We start from the raw sequence: 14,119 nt of genomic DNA, 5'->3' as shown, positions 1-14,119 counted from the left end.
TAATTATTTATAAAAAATAGTGTAATTCTAATATTATTTACATAAATATATACCAACAATGTAAAAGTTGTATACTACTGAGAAATATTAGTTTTATATTGCATTAAACGAAAATAATAATATTTTTTTTAAATTAGTATTATTTTTTGGAGGAGGTTCAAATTACTCTAATTTTTGTACATTTATTATACCTTCATTTTAATTTCTAATAATTAAAGTTCTAAAATTTATATGTTAAAATAAAACTATTAAGTGTGAATTATATTATTTTCTTTACATTTACATAAAAGATTATCACTTTGCGATTTTGATATTATAGAAATCAATAAGGTGAAAAATCAACATCTATAATTATTCACATCGATATATTTTTACAAACTCTTGATACTCATAAAAACAAAATCGAAATGTCGTAATTCTTTAACGATTTTGTTTAAACATTAAACTTTTAAATTTTTAATTATTATAATTAAAAAATAAAAACGTGATGAATACACAAAATAAAATAAAGACATTCGAATCCTCTCTTTCTTGTTTTGCATCCAGACACACCAACACTCCAACAGCATCAGCAAAAGGAAAAAAAAATAGAGATTGACAGATTGTGGAGTGATCATACTTTATTAGTATAGGACGACCGGAGAGAAAGATGCTACGCCTGGGGCTGGGGCTGGATAGGCTTTTTCTTTTTTTCCATAGATTGATACAAACAGCTTTAAGAAGGCCCAAGTACAAAATCTCTGCCTCGTCTTTCCTCATAAAACCCCTTCCACTATGTCACGCCTGAATTCTTCTTTTCAGACCATGCAATCCCAGCCCACCTCTCTCTCTCTCTCTCTCTCTCTCTCTGCTCTCTGCTCTGGATATTGATATGCTTTGCCTCTCTCTTACCTTACCATCATAAAGAAAAACCTCCCATGCTTGATTCGTACGACATGCAACAGGTTGTTTAGAGAGAGATAGCGTGACAGTGACAGTGACATGAGAAGCTTGGTTACAAAATTGAAATCTTTCATTCTCTTTTCTCATCTTTGCTTATTAACACTTTGAATCAAACCAACCAATCAATCAAGCAAATATATAATATATATAGGTAAATAGGTCACCTCGCGTGGGTATCTAACTGCTGTACTTGTTCTGCCTATTCCTCTGAGCTTTAAACCCTATCCACTCATTTCTCACACACACCCACCCACAGGCCACACACAATACATACAAAAAAACAAAACATGAGCGGGGCTACTATGGTCTATGGTACTACTATACATTGCGGATATTCCTACTATTAATCATTCAACGTGATCATGAAAATAAAAAATGTACTTAGTGACTAAATTTTACTATTTTTTATGATGAATACAAAATCAACTGTTTAGACTTTTTAAATGAAAATATTAATTTATATTATGGATCAATCCGCACTATAGATAGGACTGTAGCCTCCCTAAACAAAGAAACGAAATATTTCTGTTATGAGTTGTAGCAATGCATTATGTTAAGAAGATCGATTAATTAACTTGTTTTGTTGTATCTAAACATGAGCTAATTAAATAATTAACAACGATGATTAAAGCAGAGAAAACCATATAAATTAACAAAACATCTTTCAAGTTTCAACTCCCTACCAAAGTAAAAAAGAGAAAGAAATTAACAATAAGCATACAATCAAATTAAGCATCTATGACCTAATGTATGATTCTAATAAGGCGGTGGATGCGGTGGCCGAGGCGCCGGTGCCCAGATGACATCGGAAGGAAGATGGCAACTGTACATAGACATGACGCATGAGTCGGCCTGATTCGGGCCCGGCACGTGTGGCGCTGAATGTTCCTGCTCACGTTGCGGTTCTTCCATCTGATATGCCCGGCGTTGCATGTGGTGTTCCCGGTCTCTTTCATGGTTGTCCCTCTCAACCTCCTCCCCTCCACCAGATACTGAAACCGATACCGACATGTCATCCTCAGCCGGTAGCCTGTGAAATGTCGGGTTATTAAATGCTGCAACAACCATGATCACCGTCCCTGCTGTAACAAGCGGTCCAGCAACAGTTCCTCCAATTATCTGCCCATGTGGGCCCGCAAGCGATATTGACATCCCTCCATTAGCGGCAGTGGGTGGCGACAGTGCTGACATGGCAGGAGGTAGAAAAGTAGCCGAGATAGATAGTATCTCAAATCTCCCATGAAACACTATTGAACCACCTCCGCCATTCGGTCCAGTAATCGGTTGATGAAGTGTCACATTCGAAACAGCACCTGTACCAGCTAAAACACAAACACCTAGATTCCTTCGCCGAGAGAACTTCCCGAGGGAATCAACAATATCATGACCGTTAGGAATCTCTAACACATGAGGCCGCATCGCAGCCGCAGGTTCAGCCTCACGGGTTATGACCATCGGTGGTTTCGGTTTGTTCTTTGAGCCCGGTGGTCTACCACGGGGCCGCTTTACAACTTCTATCGTGGCGCCATCTCCACCTTGTTGCGGCATGGCAATGAGTTGTTTGTTCTCGTCTTCAGAGTTCCTCGGCTTCTTGACACTGTCGACCTCAGCCTCGTCTGAGAGGCATTCTCTCTTTTGTTGCTGGAATGCGGGACCGGGACGGGGGCCAGGGTTGGGATTGGTGTTAAAGGGATGGAGAAAATTGTCTTTTCTCTCTATGTACTTGTCTTTCATCTTAGAAGCAAGGTTGCTACTAAATAGCATTAAAGGTATTGAGATGTGAGATAGAAAGAGTGTGTGGAGATACTGCGAGGTTGAGGGTTGAGCTTCTGTGGATTGAATAATATTTTATAGAAAGTGGATTTGAGTTGTCTATGTATCTATCTAACAAGTTTGGTTCTTTTGGTACATGGTTGGGCTTTGAAAGCAAGCAAAGGAGGAGAGAAGGAAGGGAACAGAGAGAGGAGGAAGGTGGGTCCAGTTGGTGTGATGGATCTTGGAAGAGAAAGGATGGAGCTATGCAAATTGTGAAGATGGTCTAGAAAAGGAAAGAAAAAGAGAAAGGGAAGGGAGATGAGATGAGATGAGATGGGTTGGTGGAAGGTGCTTTTCTGGTCGTTTTGTTCTCACCTCTATATGCAAATTGTGCAAGTTGTAAAGAGGAGAAGTTTGAAATGCAAAAGGAAAGAGATGGAAAGAAAGAGTTTGGATGGATGGATGGAGAGAGAGGTGATAATTTGCCAGACTGAACCGGGTCTGATGGATAGCGACCTGCCTTGTCAATCTTTTTTTTGCTTTTTGTCTTTTCACCTCTCTCTCTCTGTCTCTCTCTCTCTCTCTCTATTTCTCTCTCCTATCCTAGGGGCAAATGGCGGTAACGGGTTTCTTGAAGAGTTTGAGCCTCCTCTGAGATTACTAAATCTATTGCAGAGGTATTGAATTATAAAATTTGTTGAGAAAATATTAAAAATGAGTTTGACTATTACAACATCACTGTCATTTCAATCTATATAACACCAACTCTAAAACCTATCAAATCGACTTCAAACAACTAATTCAAACCGTTCAAACCGATTTACATTATGAGTGATGCGTTTACAAATTTTTTTTTTATATTTTCAAATTATTTTAGTATCGAATCAAGAGATAAAAAAAAAATGAATGTATTAAAATTAACTTAAAAACTCACACATTTGACCGCTTGACTTAATACTAAATAAATTCAAAAAGTTATAAATTTTGCATGTAAACGCACAACTAATAAAGTAAATCTGTTTGAACGGTTTGAATTCACTGTTTGAAGTCGATTTGATAGGTTTTAGAATTGGTGTTATATAGGTTAAAATGACACTGATGTTATACTAGCCTAATTCATTATAAATTCTACTCAAATTCATATAATATAATCTTCATATGAAAATGTATTTCAAGACTAAATTTTATATTTTTTTTAGAATTTATTTATTATATTTTTAAGTAGATAGAAAATCTTATGATCTCAAAGATTATGGATCATCTGAAAATAGTGATTAATTTTCGTTTTCAAGTACATTATTATATGGAGATTATATTGAGTACTTTGAGTGGATTGTTTGAATTTAAAAATAAAATAAATAAATTCATAGCATGAATTAATCTAAGAATTACAAAATACCATAACCTCACTCATATTACAAATATTACCAGTATAAACAAGACAGGTAATCAGATCTTATGATGATCAGTGAGTTCAAAGATGTAATAGAATGTGCTCAAGTTGAATGGTGTTATACTTGAATAAATTATTGAGTATGATAGATATTAATATTTATGATGATATGCTTCAATGAAGTAATAATATTATCAAATATAGTTTGTTAGTTGTTAAATCAAGGAGATGTCCATTTTTATTTTAATGAAGCAATTGAACACTGTAATCTTTATTAGTTTTGTATATTTTTTTTTTTCATTTTGATTAGTTTTAGAATTAAAAAAAATACTCTAGCAGAAGTTTCTGCATTAATACAAATATACTGGATTCAAAATTCCATAGTTTTAACACACATTTTTTTTCCCTTTTAATTAAGGACATTATCGTTGTTTGGTTGTAATTATTTTTTCTACTTTAGAAAAAAAAAATAGTTTTTTTTCCTTCAGAAAATGGACATGAATCGAGTTTAGTTATTATACATTGTTACATTTTGTATTACTACTTGTATTTTAATTTAACATAGTTTAAATCTGTTTTATTCTGTTATCATCAATAAATTTGTTCATCTCTACTTTTAATATAATAAACCTAGCACAACCGATGGTTACTCCAATAGAGTTATGAGTTGTTTAAAACATATATTTTTTTTAATTTGAGATTCATCTTTGAAATGATAATATTTTAAACTTGAATACCACGTGTTCAGCAACAACAACAATGATTAAATTTTAATCTGTGCTAAAGAGTTCATGTCCAGTTTGTCTTAATTCGTGAGTAAAAATAAAAAGTTTTAATTTAGTGATAGAAGTGTCTTAAGACTCATGTAGGAGATTAAGATATGAGTAAAATGAGGCTAAAAAAGGTGATCTTAATTCTCGCTAAGAATTCAGTGTTGGGTAGAATTAAACGACTAAGAAAGTTAAAAAAAATTAAAAAAATAATTTTTAAGAAGATTTAATTCTATGTTGCTGAATAACACCAAAGTCAAATTCTTAATTATTCTAAAATCTACCTACGTTATTTTCATTGGTTTGAAGATGTATTAATTGCTCTTTTTGAAAAAGACATAAATTTATAATTCAATGCTGAAATTGACTTTGAGTTTTTTAAAACGTGCTCTAAAAACTCAGAAAAAAGAAGAAGTCAAAAGTAAGGAGAGGAAAAGGATAAGAATGAGAGTTGCTCTTAAATTGAAGATAGAGATTACATGTTTATTTCTGTGTTTTAATTTTAGTTTTTTTTTCTTATAAGTTATAACAATCGAGCTGTTAGCGAGCGAGTTACGATCGATCCAAGAGCTATTTTTAGTCACCCCTACTTATAACACTAAAAAAAATAGTGTTTCATACTTATCAAAATAAATAATAAAGAAAATTTCAAAAATTTCAAAATTCAAAATAAATAGTGTTTTATATTAGACAATCCGATTATTCCTCCTTTTTTTTTCTCCCCTTGTTGAATTTCTAAAGCACGTCAACTTCTATCCTAAAACAGAAAAATTGCATTGTTTACAATTGGGTAGAAAAGCAGAGGTCAAAGGCTATATAGAGATAGAGACTGTCGGTTACTTGCTAGAGCACATATGATAATAAAGACCTGGTTGAAATGTCATATTAAATTTAAATCAGACAATGCCAGTGTGCAGGATGCGCCTACAATACAATACAATTCAATACATGCATCCTTTCACGCCAAGGCAAAATTTAAATCCTCAACAAATGCATTCATTTCATTTCTTCTTCATCATCTTTTATTATTATATATACTAAATATTGCACTTTAAAAAAATAACACAACACATTCAAAAAGTTGGTCTATGTCAGCGTAACACAAATTACAAAAGTCAGCACCTTTTTTTATTATTTCAGGTTATTATCTCCAAGTTAACTATCAACACTACATATTTCAAAAAATAAATAAATAATTATTAATGTTGCAGATTAACAACCGAATGTACAAATAATAAAATAAAAAATAATAAAGTTTATAGCTCACCAAAACCAAAACCTATCAAATTGGCTTCAAACTACGAATCTAAACTATTGAAACCGATCTACTTCACGAGTGATATGTTTACATGCAAAGTTTCTAAATTTTCGAAATAATTTAGTATAAAGTCAAGTGGTCAAAATTAGAACATTTATAAATTAATTTTAATATATTCATTTTTCAACATTTTTTACAGTTTGAATTTATAATAAATTAATTAAAAAATTTAAAAACTTTACATGCAAATTTATCACTAGTGAAGTAGATCGGTTTTAATTTTAACGGTTTGGATTCGTAATTTGAAGTCAATTCGATAGTTTTAATTTGGAGCTAAGTTTACCAAAAGCTTAAGAACACCCTAGTTGTACTCAAGTTTATATATATACAAAATCAATGTTTCTGGACTATCCAAAAAACAATAATTTTGTACCTATCTAAAAAAAAGTAAAAAAAAAAAATCAAAAATATAAAATTTGGTCACCAGGTAAATGTTAGTATGGAGTACATGTTGATCGGTATGAATCGACTGTTTGGACTTTAAAAAATGAAATAAAGAATATGAGATACGATAAAACATGAAACGCTTGTCAACGAACAAATGTAATATAAAATATTATTTCTACAACTATACAAGCATTAATAATTTTTCAATAACAATTTCTCATTTTAGTGAACCTATGAAGCTATATATGCTATGATTTGTGTATGTTTTAAGTTGTGTTATATCATTTCCATTTCTTTAAATAGATAATATGGACAAATTAAATGTGTACATGCTGTGAGGAAGTGACTCCCTGATTTCTCCACGTTGTGTTGGTCCAAACATGGGGGCCCACCTGAGCCTAATCCAGCTATGCATGGCTCCTACAGCACAGTAGAAGATAAGAAGCTAACGGAACCATTTTGCACCGTCTGATCAGTTGATAAACGGCTAGATATGCATCCCTGGTTTCTGATAAGGTTGCCTTTGCCAGATGAAATGGGAATATCTAGTAGTCGGCATGGAGAAATTATAAATAGAGGTAGATTAGTGTTAAACTTAAATGCATACATAATTACATATATATATATAGTATAGACTCAGAGTCTCAGAGATAGAGATTTGGTTGAACATGCTATGCTGTTTTTGAACAGTATATTGTACTGTGATGTGGTACAGAAAAGTATCTAGACCTGGGACCTTAAATTTTAAGAGTTTTTTTCATAAACCATAATTGAAAAATGGATTCTTAGGGAACCAATATGATTACAATTTTTTTTTCAAAAACCATAAGAACCGTGGGAACCTCACGGTCTGGCATTTTTTTTTTTTTTCCAGGCCGTGTGCTTCTCACGGTCTTGCCAAATTTTTTTTTTTTTTTTTTTTTTTAAAAAAGCAGATTTTTTTTTCAGACCGTGGGGTTCCCACGGTCTCAATTTTTTTTTTTTTTTTTTTTTTATAAAACAGAATTTTTTTTAATTTTTAAATTTTTTGTATTAAAATATTAGAAATGTTGAATATGTTTCTTTGAAAATAGATGAAATACAATATAATTTGATTTATTAGAAATACTGCAATAAATAACCCGGATCAATATTTTTCAGGTCGGATTTTTCGCGGCTGTAAGAAAAATTAATATATTTATTTATGTGTTATTAGAAAAAAATAAAAATGCTTAGATTCTGAGTTATTGATCCCGGTTCAAAAGTCATTTCTAGGTAATCCAGAAAATATTGTGATCTTTCTAGTAAATTTAATTTATGAAAAGTTGTATCTATTTTTGAAAATAATAATAACTTTTAAGTTATTTAATAATTGTTATTCAAAAAGAATTCTCAAAATAGATATAACTTTTTATAAATTAAATGTCCTAGAGGGATCACAATATTTTCTGGATTACCTAGAAGTGACTTTTGAATCGGGATCAATAACTCAGAATCTAAGCATTTTTATTTTTTTCTAATAACACATAAATAAATATATTAATTTTTCTTACAGCCGCGAAAAATCCGACCTGAAAAATATTGATCCGGGTTATTTATTGCAGTATTTCTAATAAATCAAATTATATTGTATTTCATCTATTTTCAAAGAAACATATTCAACATTTCTAATATTTTAATACAAAAAATTAAAAAAAATTCTGTTTTATAAAAAAAAAAAAAAAAAAAAAAAAAAAAAAAATTGAGACCGTGGGAAGCCCACGGTCTGAAAAAAAAATCTGTTTTTTTTAATAAAAAAATATGTTTTTTTTAAAAAAAAAATAAAAAAAATAAAAAAATTTTGGCAAGACCGTGAGAAGCACACGGTCTGGAAAAAAAAAATGCCAGACCGTGACGTTCCCACGGTTCTTATGGTTTTTGAAAAAAAAGTTGTAATCATATTGGTTCCCTAAGAATCCATTTTTCAATTATGGTTTATGAAAAAAATTCAAATTTTAATGGTGAGACTTAGATATAGAGAGAGAGAGATCTTTTACTTTTGGTGTTTTACTGAGTCTCTCTCTCACATGGATCATGTTTTCAAATTGATAATTGCTTCTTGTTTGCGGCGGTGGGATGCATGCATTGCATGCTACGTTTAAAATCTAGGCACATTTTTAATTCTTTATTCCGAAAGTTATAAAATTTTGGTGCTAAAGAATTTATCTATGTAAAAGGCAACGCATTTCATAATAGAGTAATTTTTCATTTGTTGATTATATATGTTCTCAATAACTGAAAATAAGATAAAACTATGGAAAAGAAAAATAGGGAGAAGATGAATGCATATTCTCATCTGAGCTTCTTTAAGTAAAATTTTCAGCTCTAATTTTTGACATTTTCAAATTATTAATTAGTTTAATATTGTTTTCAGTGGACAAATAAATGTGAGTTCTTCTTTATTTTAATTCAAAAGAAAAAATCGTTAGTTTTATTTATTTATTTATTTTGAATATAAGTTTCTATTAACCCTGGCATTTATTTATTGAAAATTGAACATGCATCTCTTTGTAAAAAGGTGGAGTTCGCCGAGTTTTTTAAAAATACCCAAATTTATAAATATTTTTTATAAATAATCACGTTTTTGTCAAAATTTTATTTTTGCCCAAACCGTACAGATTATTTACGGTTTGAATTTTTTTTTTGATTTAAAAATTCGAACCATATATATTTTCCTTACGGTTTGAGTTTTTTTTTTTTTTAGCCCAACTTTGCACCTCTGGTTAACATATCAAAACACCTTCAAAAATCATGAAAATTTACCAACATGCATTTTTGACTTCATAGAATAAGATTGTGAAGTTTCATGCAAAATATCAAAACAGATCGTGAGATATCGGCTCTCAAAAATTGCCCGAACTGCTGAAGGAGTGCTTCTGAGCCCAAATTTGCACCTTTGATTAACATATCAAAACACCTTCAAAAATCATGAAAATTTACCGACATGCATTCTTGACTTCATAGAATAAGACTGTGAAGTTTTATACAAAATTTCAAAACAGATCGTGAGATATCGGCTCTCAAAAATTGCCCGAACTGCTGAAGGAGTGCTTCTCAGCCCAAATTTGCACCTCTGATTAACATATCAAAACACCTTCAAAAATCATGAAAATTTACCGACATGCATTCTTGATTTCATAGAACAAGACTATGAAATTCATACAAAATCTCAAAAGAGATCGTGAGATATCGACTCTCAAAAATTGCCCGAACTGCTGAAGGAGTGCTTCTGAGCCCAAATTTGCACCTCTGATTAGCATATCAAAACACCTTCAAAAATCATGAAATGCAAGGTAGGCGAAATAAAGAAACTAATTGGTATCCTTGCAGGGTCCTGCCTACATGCCTCCACTCTGCCTGTCAAGCACCTAACCGATATAGCCCTTCGGATTACCATTGATAGAGAGTTTTTTTTTATATAGTTTTAGTTCAGTTTAGCTATGTTATATTTTATTATGTTTTAGTTTTATTTCAGTTTAGCTATATTATGTTTTATTATGTTTGAGTTTTCAGTTTTGTTATGTTTCATTATCTCACGATATGTTCTGAGATATTGTATGAAACTTCACAGTCTCGTTCTATGAAGTCAAGAATGCATGTCGGTAAATTTTCATGATTTTTGAAGGTGTTTTGATATGTTAATCAGAGGTGCAAATTTGGGCTCAGAAGCACTCCTTCAGCAGTTCGGGCAATTTTTGAGAGCCGATATCTCACGATCTGTTTTGAGATTTTGTATGAAACTTCACAATCTTATTCTATGAAGTTAAGAATGCATGTCGGTAAATTTTCATGATTTTTGAAGGTGTGTTGATATGTTAATCAGAGGTGCAAATTTGGGCTCAGAAGCACTCTTTCAGCAGTTTTGGCAATTTTTGAGAGCCGATATCTCACGATCTGTTTTGAGATTTTGCATGAAACTTCACAGTCTTATTCTATGAAGTCAAAAATGCATGTCGGTAAATTTTCATGATTTTTGAAGGTGTTTTGATATGTTAACCAGAGGTGCAAAGTTGGGCTAAAAAAAAAAAGCAAAAACAAAAAAAAAACTCAAACCGTAAGGAATATATACAGTTCAAATTTTTAAATCAAAAAAAAAATTCAAACCATAAATAATCTGTACGGTTTGGGCAAAAATAAAATTTTGACAAAAACGTGGTTATTTATAATAAAATATTTATAAATTTGGGTATTTTTAAAAAACTCGGTGGAGTTCGTCACCATAATTATATTTAGAACACTAATTAAATTATCATTCCATCGAGTTATAATTAATCACACGGTGAATTGAGTTAAATTATACATTGCTGTATGTTGTTATACCATTTCAATGAAAAAAAAAATGTGTTGTCATACCATAACAAATTATATATAAAAAAAGTTTGAAGGTAACTAATTATTCATATGGTTACTGGTTAGATCAACATCATCATTAAATGCAAATTTAATTATATACACAATGTAATTAAACAGCACAAGGCAAAAATCCAATAGCACTTTGAACCGAAATATATGTCATTGTTACAGCATAGCAACTAATTATAATGAATTATTTTATTTTTATCAACAAATTCTCCACCTTTTGTACACATTACTTTGCATTATTTTTCAAAATAAGTTCTTCGGTATATATAATATACCTCATACTTTTTAGAAAATAACAAGATATGAATAAAGTTGTGTTGTTTTTCGAACAAAACATGAATAAAGTTATGTTCTCTTTCTTTGCCTTGCGTTGTTGTATCATGATCTGTTTTTCATATATACAAAGAGATCACTTGATAACTATTTATCTTGATAATTATTACAAGAACAAAATAAATTGCAATAAATTACCATATCTATAAATAATGATTTTTGGTGCAAGTTTTGTTATTCATCAAGTGATTTTAAATTTGAATAGTCTGAAAATTAACGATTTTTAAATGCATTAACAAACAATATTTAAATTACATGATACTTCATTTGTAAGCTATCTATACATCCAGCTATATATTTATAAATTAATTTTATAATTATCTAGCTTATTTGAACTATTACAATAGAGGAGGGCTCAAATGCTCTATTGTTTTTTGCTCCAATTATATTTCACATCTTAATTTATCTCCAATTTTATAATCCAAACAGACAATCTAAACCACTCAACATGATACCCATATTAAAATGTGCTTGGAGATTAAATTTATATTTTTTTACAAATTATTACTATTTTTTAAAATAGATAAAAATTCATTGTTTTTAAATGGTCTAAAAAATAGCAAAAAAATTAAAAAAAAAATATCAAATTTGATCTCCAAACACATTTTAATGTGGATATCGTATTAAGCGGTGCAATGAGATATGATTGGCTGCAACTTATTCAAAATAGGTAGATTAGTGAAAATTTTGCAATAGGAAATTTAATGTGCTGAGATGACCTTGTAAATATTACTCTTTATTTTGTTTAATACAAAGATGTCGGAGGGCACCTTGCCCCTGACCTTCAAAAAAAAAAAAAAAAATGAGGTATGATTGGGGCATCAAAGTAATGAGGCAATTGAATCCTCCTCTAATATAATATTGTAAAAATATTTGTCAACTGTCCTCTCTTAACTTTTGTTGTTCGGTCCAAATATTTAATGCCAGGCCCCGTTTAACACACAATGTGTTATGGCACGACGAGGAGGGATGGTGGTGGGGCCGTGGGGGGAGTGGGGACAGCCATTAGATGGCGACGGCGTATGAGATGGCGTGGTCCTCATGGTCCACGTCGGCAGCATCTTAGTCAAAAGAAAAAAATAAAAACTTAGAGAGAGAGAGCATAGAGGTGCCAAGGACATAACATGATATGAACATGTTTCTTTTGAGCATTATTAAAGAGAGAAAAAACTATGAACATGTTTTCACTTGTTGGGGATGGAAAAGGAAATAAATCTGCTACTATTCTATAAAGAGAATTGTAGGGTCCTAAAATTTCAAATTCATTTTTTTATTTTTTGAATTGTACGAATCTATAGAAGTTGTTTTTTATGTGCGAATTTCAAAATCAGGTGTGCTGCATTTCAAAAAGAGAGGATGCTGGTTCGATAAATACTCTAGATTATCTGTGGACCAAAAAATTTACCTATTTGATGCTTTGATTGATAAATTTAAAGAAACAAAATTAAAAAATAACTATAACAAAATGTGTTAGTTGAGGGCTTAATACCAGTGTTGTAAATAACAGTATGCGGTCGTCGGACGGAGAGAGTACTACCAAGCGATTAATTGGAAATAATCGGGAATGGTCGATCATAATTAGAAATAAGCGGTTGATTGGTCGGAAAAATCCATGACGATTTGATCACCGCCAACGACTAATCAGCCAATTAATCAGCCTAAACAGAAGTTTTTTACAACACTGGCTAATACATATTTAAGACAAGCTATCCAACACGGACAATTTTTTGGTTGGAGATACCATTTGGACCTAATTAAGAACTAGTTATGTGATTTTTTGTTTTTTAGGAGGTCGTAAGCAAATTAACGATGCAAAAAACAAAATTGTTTCGTTAGTGGGTTATTGGAATAATTCGGATAAGTAAAATTAGATTGAAATACGCATATAAATTGCAGAGGCAGGCAAAAAAACTAATTAAGAATAAGCAAAAAAGCCAAGTTACAAAATTCAAAACTAGACATTGTCTATCCGGTGATATCGTAGCTCCGCCCCTGCTCACTTGTGGTATATTGACCCTCATTTTTTTATATTTGTGTACGATTTTTTATATAATTTAAAGTAAAATATTATATTATTATAATTAAAAATTACACAAATTCGCCGTCTCTAATTATATGGTTAGTTGTAGGAACATAATTGTTGCATGCATATTTTTTTATTCTTTAGGACACTTTATAGTTGAGGACCTTTGAGGTATAGTTTTCCAATCTTCTAAAATGTTATGGACAGTAAAATGCCACATAATAAAAGGTAGTGTAGCCGCATCAGAAAATCAGTACTTCAAATCCGTTTATGCTAAAGTACACCTGAGATACACATTCTATTGGGGGTCCAGTGTCTCTGAATCGCTTTCATTTCCTCAATTGGCCAATTTCATGTGCAAAATAAAATAAAAGTAACAATTAAACAAAAAATATATATTCTTCAATAATTATTTTTAGTTGACACCAAAACGTAGGGTCATAAATTTTGACCGTCTTTTCCAAAGGCAAAAACAAATGGTCTGGATTATATGTTTTATTTTTGTGCTAGTTTTTATTATTGTATAAAAAAATTCATAGAAGGATCTATTTTTTTTATTATTACGTAAAATTCTTGGATTAATAAATAATAATTACTCAATTATTCAGAGTGATACTGGCTGTTGCACAATTAATTAATACATACTTGATCATTGCGGAATGCACAATAATCTATTAAATTCTATAATTAATCTCATATATTAAAGGCAAAAAATAATTTTTGTACATAATCAAAATAACCATTCTAGCACTTGAATAAATTTTGATGATGTTTGAATGCAATACATATCATGCCAAAGAATTGATTGAGAAAAAAAC

General features: G+C 30.9%; 1 protein-coding gene across 1 annotated transcript; it reads right to left on the bottom strand.

The window, feature by feature from the left end:
• Positions 1-1,470: 1,470 nt before the first annotated feature.
• LOC144552964 (Putative AT-hook DNA-binding family protein) lies at positions 1,471-3,145 on the bottom strand. Its single transcript, XM_078301014.1, has one exon. It carries the CDS (start codon positions 2,704-2,706, stop codon positions 1,699-1,701), a length of 1,008 nt encoding a protein of 335 aa, XP_078157140.1. The 5' UTR covers positions 2,707-3,145; the 3' UTR covers positions 1,471-1,698.
• Positions 3,146-14,119: the final 10,974 nt, after the last annotated feature.

This window comes from Carex rostrata, chromosome 4, assembly GCF_964058835.1.
Source record: "Carex rostrata chromosome 4, lpCarRost1.2, whole genome shotgun sequence".
Classification (NCBI taxonomy): Eukaryota; Viridiplantae; Streptophyta; class Magnoliopsida; order Poales; family Cyperaceae; genus Carex; species Carex rostrata.
This window is presented reverse-complemented; position numbering and strand designations above follow the sequence as displayed.